This window comes from Ursus maritimus, unplaced genomic scaffold, assembly GCF_017311325.1.
Source record: "Ursus maritimus isolate PB19 unplaced genomic scaffold, ASM1731132v1 scaffold_1, whole genome shotgun sequence".
In the NCBI taxonomy this organism is placed as follows: Eukaryota; Metazoa; Chordata; class Mammalia; order Carnivora; family Ursidae; genus Ursus; species Ursus maritimus.
In genome coordinates, this window is record NW_024423343.1 from 49336576 (window position 1) to 49347445 (window position 10870).

Genomic DNA, 10870 nt, shown 5'->3' on the forward strand with positions numbered 1-10870 from the left:
TATGACAATTTTATCTCAATAAAAAAATAAAAATAAAAAGAATGTCACCTAAAACTTAAATATCTTGGTTTCTTCATCATAACAAAATAACAAATAAAATTACCTCCTCCTTTGGAACAAAAAGTGATCAGCCAGCCAACACCAGCAGCAAAAGCAGTTTGTATGGAGTTAACAAAATTTCCTTAGAAGAAAACAGAGCAAATCTCTGATTATTATTGGAATTCAGGAATTCATAAAAATCCTCTTGAAGCATATCAAATTCCTACATTGACTTTCCATTGTTTTCATCACATAAAATCTAAATTCATTATTTCATTAAGAAATAAACTGGTAACTAAAACTGGTAACTAAGGCCCCTATGATCTGAGCTTTGTCTACCCATTCAGCTAGCCATGTTTTTCCCCATACCACTCTAGCCCACTGCCTGTCTTTTTGTTAGATTCATGGTGCAGTACTGCCAGTTTACCAAGCTCACAGTGATCTTTGAAGGCTTCCTCTTCATTTTCATGACAGAATGGGTCTGACTTCATTCAAAAAGTATTTTCTAATCCTTCCACTTTACCCCATCTGAGTTCTTTTATATTCTTCATGTTGCCCTAAGATTGCGTCTATCACAATAGTTACTACATTGCATTAATGGTTTACTAATGTCTTCTTTGCTAAAATAATGAGGCCCTTGAAAGAGGGATTAAATATTGTATTACTGCAGCTCTAACATTTAACACAGTGTCAGACACAGTTAATGATGTGAACATTTTACTAGATGTGAATACTATCATTTCATGGGTATCCCAGAGTATAACTGACCTAAAGTCACTTGATGAACTAGAAGTCTAAGATTAAAGGAAAGAGTTCTTAAACTTTAAAAGTAAACTGGATAGGCAGGAATTGACTGCCTGATATAGTACACTTATGAAAGCAATAAAACACTTGGTTAACTTAAACATTCAATTGCACTTTAAAAGCTGCCATTACAACTAACATCACATCATATTCATTTCCAACATCTTAACTGTTTTAGTTTCTATACAAATATGATTCATTTGTTAAATGCCAACTATTTGGCAGAGGTCAGAAAAAATGCCAAAATTTCCTTCTAAAAAGCATGGGAAAGACACTTTAAAAATTTCAATATTATGACCAACATGTTAACGCTATTACTGAAAAAAAATTGAAATACCAATTTCAAAGTATCCCTGAAAATCAAACAAATGAAAAAAACCAAATTACCTGTCCATAATTCTGTCACGGTGCTTCTGACATGCTGCATGGCGAAACTCACTAAACTTTCCTTTGATCTGTCACCATGATATTTCACTGCAGCCTAGTATTTTTTTTTTTTTTTAGTAAAAAGAGAAACATCTTCTATTATTTCTTTTAAAAACTCAGTAAAAATAATACCAAATACTTTTAATTTTACATTATTTTGAATACAGTAAGATTTATCTCTCAGTAGTATAGTATATTTCCAAATGATATGCTGAGGATCTTGACTGTACAGATTCCACAGAAGACATTTTAACAACACTATTTATAATAGTTTTCTAGTTTCAGTTTTATCACTAGAAAAAAAAGGAGATATCAGAACTTCATATTCAATGACACAATACAGATAAAATATTTTGTGAACTAAAAAGTACAATATGCATAATGGTTCAGTTAAGACAGGAACCAATGGTAAACATTTAATTTTGAAATAAAGAAAGGTCAAAGTAACGGCTTTTAAAGTATTCATAATATAATCCAAAATGTTTATTATGACTAGAGCCTAGTTAGATGGCACCTAAAATCAGATTTAAAAATAAAAATATTCTACTGTGTTTTCTTTAGTATTTTCCTTGTCATAAAGTTCTAAATTTAAAAAATGCCAACTTTATCCCTTACCATTCCAGACCTAAAAATGAAGAGGCTGGGATAACTGTTGACTCCTTTCATTCGGCAAAGCATTCTATCATCACCACAGTTAACAGCACCAATTCGAAGTAATCCATCCACTTCTTTAGCAAAGTCTCTCCACTATGAGGAAAAAAGAACAAGTATTTCCCTGATAAGATAATTTTTCTTCCCTTGAACACTCGTCAAGCTACCCATTCTTAATGGAGAGTATTTTTATAAAATAAAACCATACATATTATGAAAGTATTTGATAACTGATAGTTATCATTACTATTAATAGAAAAAAATCATAATACATTAAAAAAAACACTCAACAGATTAGAATAAAATTTTATCAGGATGTAAAAAATACATACTGTGGGAGCTAAATCATGGCAGTGTGAACATCCTGGGGAGTAAAAGTTCACAAACCACAGTTCTCCAGAATTAACAGCAGCATCTAAAGCATATAAAACCGAAACAACTTAGAATTATTTACTAAAGGTTTGTGCATATTTTAGTTAAAATTTTGTTGTAGTCATACATCTTTCATAATACCTTTGTCATTTTCTGTACAAGTTTTTCTATACAAAGAGAACATATTACAGTTGACTCCTCAACAACACGGGCTTGGATTTTTTTTTGATAGAGTACAGTAATGTAAATGTATTTTCTCTTATGATTTTAATAATTTTTCTCCAGTTTACTGTAAGAATAACAGTATATAACATACATATAAAACATGGGTTAATCAACTGTTATGTTACTGCAAGGCTTCTAGTCAACAGAAGGCTATTAGTAGCTATGTTTTGGGAGAGTCAAAAGTTATATTTGGATTTTCAACTGCGTGGGGAGTCAGTGCCCCTAACCTCTGCATTGTTCAAGGGTCAACTGTGTATCAACTGTCAAACTAACAATACCTTAAAAAACACTCCTTTGGGCACATATTTGAACAAAGAGCAACCATGAGCTTCAAGACACTTGTCACCATGAAGCTGTGAGAAGATGCGGCACAAGGAATCAGCAGCCAAACCTCATACAGGAGTTTGTGTGGATAAGACAAATGAAGAAGAGAAACAGTGAGAGAGATGGAAATTTAAGTTCATCTACTATCTGAGGCACAGGTTAAATACCTGGGTCAATCAGTTCTGACAGCTAGTTCAAATTCTGAAAGAATGAAATAAGAGAACTACACAATGTAATAAGGACTGTGGAGATTAAATTTAATCTTTGCCCTTAAATAAGTCATTTACCTTGGAAAACTCTACTATTAGAAAAGCATTAGATCAAGGTTTTTAACAGTTTAAAATACAAATACATATTTACTAATATAATGGATCTGAATACCACATGATATCCAACCAATAATACATTATGCATTATAATCTATAAAATGACCTGATGTAAACTCTAAGAAGTGAACATTGGCAGTAATTTCTTTGACCCCGGCTGTAGCAACATGGTTTTAGATATGTCTCTAAGGCAAGGGAAACAAAAGCAAAAATAAACTACTGGGCTTACATCAGAATAAAAAGCTTTTGCACAGCAAAGAAAACCATCAACAAAAAAAGCAACCTCCTAAATCAGAGGGATATTTACAAATGATATATCTGATAACGGGTTAACAAAATACATAAAAAGTTTGTACAACCCAACACCAAAACCCCACATAATCTGATTAAAAATGTGCAGGGGGATCTAAATAGGTATTTTCCCAAAGAAGATATACAGATGGCCATTAGACATTGGAAAGATGCTTATCATCACTAATCATCAGAGAAAAGCAAATCATAACCACTATGAGACATCACTTAACATCTGTCAGAACAGCTAGAATCAAGAAGAAATAACAAGTGTTGGCAAGGATGTGGAGAAAAGGGAACACTTATGTACTGTGGATGAGAATGTAAATTGTTATGGGGAGGTTCCTCAAAAAACTAAAAATAGAAATACCATATGATCCAGTAATTTCACTGGGTATTTACCTAGAGAAAACAAAAAAACTAATTTGAAAGATAACATGCACTTTTTTGTTTACTGCAGCATTATTTATAATAGCCAAGATACAGAAGCAGCCCAAGTGTCCATTGATAGACTAATAGATTAAAAAATGTGGTACAGAGTGCCTTCAGGAGGAGGGAGTTAAGATGGCGGAGGAGTAGGGGTTCCCTTTTTCAGCTGGTCCCCTGAGTCAAGCTGGATAGGTACCAGACCATCCTGAAAACCCACAGAATCAGCCTGAGACGCAGGAAGATACATCTGGATCTCTACAAATGAACATCTCCAGTGCTGAGTATTGAGGTACGACGCGGGGAGCCGAGAAACCGCGCACAGATATCGGAAGATAAACGGAAGGGGGAGGGAGCCTCCGAGCTTGGGATCCTGGAAGCGGTAGCCACCTGCACGGGGGAGCGGGCGGACTCACAGACTGGCACCCACGAGAGAGCAGACTGAGACTGTGACTTGGGAATGTGTGCACGTCCAACTGAAAACCCGAGCTCCAGAGTGCTCACTGGAACCGGACTGAGACTGGGAGCTCGGGAGCGCGCACGCGACCAGACTGAAAACCGGCGCTCCGGAGTGCGCGCGAATCACACTGAAACGGAGATAGGGAGCAAGAGTGCGGGGGCGGCTGGGGCCTGGCGGTGTTAGAAACACAAAGGACTGAGACCTGCCGGCCCTGGAAGTGAGGGCTGGGACAGCTGCTGTGGGGCGCAAAACCCGGAAAGTGCAGGGTTTTTAGTAGCACCAACAGAAAAAGAGTTAAAGAGGACAGGTGAGCTCAGTGGAGAGCGGACTGTGATCTCTCTGTTCTGAGACAGAGGCTAGGATTCGGCCACTGCTACTCTGACTCTCAGAAGAGCTACAGAAAACCTCCAGGGAAAGCTGCCAGAGAACAAAAGCCCGGAAATACCAGCTCACATTGTGCCCATCCCCATCCCCCCTCGCAGGGGACAGGGTGACTCTACCCAAACAGGGTTGCCTGAGTATCAGCTCGGCAGGCCTCTCCCCCAGAAGGCAGGCTGAAAAGTCAAGAAGCCCACATCCCTAAGGTCCCTATAAAACAAGTGCACACTGCCTGGTCCTGGTCAATAATTTGGGCTCTGGGTATCCTCGCAACCTCTTCTCATCAGAATGACGAGAAGGAGAAATCCCCCCCAGCAAAGAAAAGATAATGAGTCTGTGGCCTCTGCCACAGAACTAATGGATATGGATATAATCAAATTGTCAGAAATGGAGTTCACAGTAACAATGGTCAAGATGATGTGTAGACTTGAAAAAAAAATTAACGAAAATATTAACGAGAATATAGAAGCTCTAAGGGTGGAAATGAGAGTGAATCTGGCAGAAATTAAAAATGATATGAATCAAATGCAGTCAAAACTAGAGGCTCTGACGGCCAGGGTAAATGAGGCAGAAGAACGAATTAGTGAATTGGAGGATGGGATGGTAGAAGAGAAAGCCAAGAAAATCCAATCTCAAGAATGTAGGTTATGGAAGATTACTGACTCAATGAAACGTTCCAATGTCAGAATCATCGGCATCCCCGAGGGGGTGGAGAAAGAGAGAGGTCTAGAAGAGAGATTTGAACAAATTGTAGCTGAAAACTTCCCTAATCTAGCAAAGGAAACAAGCATTCTTGTCCAAAAGGCAGAGAGGACCCCTCCCAAGCTCAACCACGACAAACCTACGCCACGTCACGTCATGGTGCAATTTGGAAATATTAGATCCAAGGATACAGTACTGAAAGCGGCCAGGGGCAAAGAAATTTCTCATGTACAAAGGCAAAAATATTAGGATTACGTCAGACCTGTCTACACAGACCTGGAATGAGAGAAAGGGTTGGGGGGGCATTTTTAAGCTCTTTCAGAGAAAAACATGCAGCCAAGGATTCTTTATCCCGCAAGGCTGTCATTCAGAATTGATGGAGAGATAAGGACCTTCCAGAATCGCCAGACACTGTCCAATTTTGTAACCACGAAACCAGCCCTATAGGAGATATTAAGGGGGGTTCTATAAAAGTAAAAAGGCCCCAAGAGTGATACAGAACAGAAAGTTACAATCTATAGAAACAAAGACTTTAGAGGCAACATGACATCATTAAAATCATATCTCTCAATAATCACTCTCAATGTAAATGGCCTAAATGCTCCCATAAATGCCACAGAGTTGCAGATTGGATAAAAAGGCATGACTCATTCATTTGCTGTCTACAAGAGACTCATTTTGAACCTAAAGATACATTCAGACTGAAATGAAGGGATGGAAAACCATTTTTCATGCCAATGGACCTCAAAAGAAAGCTGGGGTAGCAATTCTCATATCAGACAGATTGGATTTTAAACTAAAGACTGTAGTTAGAGATACAGAATGACACTATGTTATTCTTAAAGGATGTATCCAACAAGTGGATATGACAATTATAAATATCTACGCCCCCAACAGGGGAGCAGCCAACTACATAAGCCAACTCTTAACCAGAATAAAGAGACATATAGATAAAAATACATTAATAGTAGGGGACCTCAACACTCCACTATCAGCAATAGACATATCACCTAAGCAGAAAATCAACAAAGAAACAAGAGCTTTGAATGCCATACTAGACCAGATGGGCCTCATAGATATATATAGAACACTACATCCCAGAACAACAGAATACTCCTTCTTTTCAAATGCACACGGAACGTTCTCCAGAATAGATCATATGCTGGGTCACAAAACAGGTCTCAACTGATACCAAAAGTCTGAGATTATTCCCTGCACATTCTCAGACCACAATGCTTTGAAACTGGAACTCAATCACAAGGAAAAATTTGGAAGAAACTCAAACACTTAGAAACTAAGAACCATCCTGCTCAAGAATGATTGGATAAACCAGGAAATCAAAAATCAATTTAAACAATTTATGGAGACCAACGAGAATGAAAACCCAACGGTCCAAAAACCTATGGACACTGCAAAGGCAGTCCTAAGTGGGAAAAAATACATGGTCCAAGTCTTCATTCAAAAGAATAGAAAAATCTAGAATGCAATTTTTATATTCTCACCTCAAGAAGCTGGGGCTGGAAGAGAACAGGCCTAACTCACACACGAAAGCAGCTGATCACGATTAGAAGCAGAGATCAATGAATTAGAAACCAGGAGCACAGTAGAGCAGATCAACAGAACTAGAAGCTGGTTCTTTGAAGAATAAAAAGATCAATAAGCCACTGGATGCACCTATTCAAAGGAATAGAGAAAGGACCCAAATTAATAAATAGGAATGAAAAGGGGAGGTCATCAAGCAACACCAATGAAATAGGGAAGGATCATTAGGAAACTTTTATCAACAGCTTTATGCCAATAAATTAAGCAAATCTGGAAGAAATGGATGCCTTCCCGGAAACACTATTATAAGTTACCAAGACTGAAACAGGAAGAAATTGATTTTTAAACAGACCAATTAATTATGAAGAGATTGAAGCAGTGATTAAAACCTTCCGAAAACAAGACTCCAGGGCCTGATGGATTCCCCAGGGAATTCATCAAACATTCAAAGAAGAAATAATACCTATTCTCCTGGAAGCTGTTTCTAAAAATAGAAACAGAAGGAAAACTACCAAAACTCATTCTATGAGGCCGGTATTACCTTGATCCCAACCAGGCAAAAGACCCCATCAAAAAGGAGAATTACAGACCGAGCATCCCTGGATAAATAGGACGCCAAAATTCTCAACAAGATCTCCTAGCTAATAGAATCCAACAGTACATTAAAAAGGATTATCCATCATGACCAAGTGGGATTCATCCCTGGGATGCAAGGGTAGTTCAACATTCAGCTAAATCTATCAGTGTGATACATTATATCAACAAGAAAAAGCCAAAAATCATATGATTCTCTCAATAGATGCAGAAAAAGCTATTTGACAAAATACAGCATCCTTTCCAATGTTAAAAACACTTCAGAGCGTAGGATAGAGGGTCCATTCTAATCTCATAAAACCATCTACAAAAAGCCTAAGCGAATATTATTCTCAATGGGGGAAAAGCTGGAAAGCCTTCCCTTAACATCAGAACACCCACAAGGATGCCCACCTTTGCCATTATTATTTAAATTGTACTAGAAGTCCTTGCAACAGCAATCAGGGCAACAAAAAGGATACAAAAGGATCCAAATTGGCAAGGAGAAGTCAAACTGGTTCTCTCTAAGCAGATGACATGATACTCTATATGGAAAACCCAAAAAGACTCCACCCCCAAATACTAGAACTTACATACCGAGCAATTCATACGTGGGCGGGATACAAAAATCAATGCTCAGAAATCAGTTGCATTTCTATACACTAACAATGAGATCGAAGAAGAGAAATTAGGGGACCATTCCATTTAACAGTCACACCAAAAATCATACGTTATCTCAGAATTAACCAGATACGCAAAGGACTATATTTTAGAAACTATAAATCACTCTTGAAAGACACTGAAGAAGACACAAAAAGAAGTGAAAATATTCCATGCGGGGGTTCTATAAAAGTAAAAAGGCCCCAAGAGTGATACAGAACAGAAATTTATAATCTATAGAAACAAAGATTTTACAGGCAACATGACATCATTAAAATCATCTCTCTCAATAATCACTCTTAATGTGAATGGCCTAAATGCTCCCATAAATGACACAGAGTTGCAGATTGGATAAAAAGTCATGACCCATCCATTTGCTGTCTACAAGAGACTCATTTTGAACCTAAAGATACATCCAGACTGAAAGTGAAGGGATGGAAAACCATTTTTCATGCCAATGGACCTCAAAAGAACGCTGGGTTAGCAATTCTCATATCAGACAGATTAGATTTTAAACTAAAGACTATAGTTAGAGAAACAGAAGGGCACTATATTATTCTTAAAGAATGTATCCAACAAGTGGATATGACAATGATAAATATCTATGCCCCCAACAGGGGAGCAGCAAGATACACAAACCAGGTCTTAAACAGAATAAAAAGACATATAGATAAAAATACGTTAATAGTGGGGGACCTCAACACTCTGCTATCAGCAATAGACAGATCCCCTAAGCAGAATATCATCAAAGAAACAAGAGCTTTGAATGCCATACTAGACCAGATGGGCCTCATAGATATATATAGAACACTACATCCCAGAACAACAGAATACTCCTTCTTTTCAAATGCACACGGAACGTTCTCCAGAATAGATCATATGCTGGGTCACAAAACAGGTCTCAACTGATACCAAAAGTCTGAGATTATTCCCTGCACATTCTCAGACCACAATGCTTTGAAACTGGAACTCAATCACAAGGAAAAATTTGGAAGAAACTCAAACACTTAGAAACTAAGAACCATCCTGCTCAAGAATGATTGGATAAACCAGGAAATCAAAAATCAATTTAAACAATTTATGGAGACCAACGAGAATGAAAACCCAACGGTCCAAAACCTATGGGACACTGCAAAGGCAGTCCTAAGGGGAAAATACATAGCCATCCAAGCCTCATTCAAAAGAATAGAAAAATCTAGAATGCAATTTTTATATTCTCACCTCAAGAAGCTGGGGCTGGAAGAGAACAGGCCTAACTCACACACGAGAAAGCAGCTGATCACGATTAGAGCAGAGATCAATGAATTAGAAACCAGGAGCACAGTAGAGCAGATCAACAGAACTAGAAGCTGGTTCTTTGAAGAATAAATAAGATCAATAAGCCACTGGCAAGACCTATTCAAAGGAATAGAGAAAGGACCCAAATTAATAAAATTATGAATGAAAAGGGAGAGGTCACAAGCAACACCAATGAAATAGGAAGGATCATTAGAAACTTTTATCAACAGCTTTATGCCAATAAATTAAGCAATCTGGAAGAAATGGATGCCTTCCTGGAAACCTATAAGCTACCAAGACTGAAACAGGAAGAAATTGATTTTTTAAACAGACCAATTAATTATGAAGAGATTGAAGCAGTGATTAAAAACCTTCCGAAAAACAAGACTCCAGGGCCTGATGGATTCCCCAGGGAATTCTACCAAACATTCAAAGAAGAAATAATACCTATTCTCCTGAAGCTGTTTCAAAAAATAGAAACAGAAGGAAAACTACCAAACTCATTCTATGAGGCCGGTATTACCTTGATCCCCCAACCAGGCAAAGACCCCATCAAAAAGGAGAATTACAGACCGATATCCCTGATAAATATGGACGCCAAAATTCTCAACAAGATCCTAGCTAATAGAATCCAACAGTACATTAAAAGGATTATCCATCATGACCAAGTGGGATTCATCCCTGGGATGCAAGGGTAGTTCAACATTCGCAAATCTATCAGTGTGATACATTATATCAACAAGAAAAAAGCCAAAAATCATATGATTCTCTCAATAGATGCAGAAAAAGCATTTGACAAAATACAGCATCCTTTCCTGTTTAAAACACTTCAGAGCGTAGGGATAGAGGGTCCATTCCTCAATCTCATAAAAACCATCTACAAAAAGCCTACAGCGAATATTATTCTCAATGGGGAAAAGCTGAAAGCCTTTCCCTTAACATCAGGAACACGACAAGGATGCCCACTCTTGCCATTATTATTTAAATTGTACTAGAAGTCCTTGCAACAGCAATCAGGCAACAAAAAGGGATAAAAGGTATCCAAATTGGCAAGGAAGAAGTCAAACTGTCTCTCTTCGCAGATGACATGATACTCTATATGGAAAACCCAAAAGACTCCACCCCCAAACTACTAGAACTTATAGAGCAATTCAGTAATGTGGCGGGATACAAAATCAATGCTCAGAAATCAGTTGCATTTCTATACACGAACAATGAGACTGAAGAAAGAGAAATTAGGGAATCCATTCCATTTACAGTACACCAAAAATCATACGTTATCTCAGAATTAACCAGATACGTAAAGGATCTATATTTTAGAAACTATAAATCACTCTTGAAAGACACTGAAGAAGACATAAAAAGATGGAAAGATATTCCATGCTCATGGATC

The 10870-nt window shown here is 37.6% G+C and overlaps 1 protein-coding gene across 2 annotated transcripts in view; it reads right to left on the reverse strand.

The window, feature by feature from the left end:
- DNAJC10 (DnaJ heat shock protein family (Hsp40) member C10) overlaps positions 1-10870 on the reverse strand; it is a 63291-nt gene that overhangs the window by 32867 nt on the left and 19554 nt on the right. For both annotated transcript variants that reach the window (XM_008687229.2, XM_008687227.2), the window contains exons 5-8: positions 2253-2335; positions 1885-2016; positions 1231-1324; positions 104-181 (exon numbers count right to left, since the gene is read on the reverse strand). In XM_008687229.2, coding sequence (XP_008685451.1) covers positions 104-181; positions 1231-1324; positions 1885-2016; positions 2253-2335 — 387 coding nt within the window. The remainder of the gene's footprint in view (positions 1-103; positions 182-1230; positions 1325-1884; positions 2017-2252; positions 2336-10870) is intronic.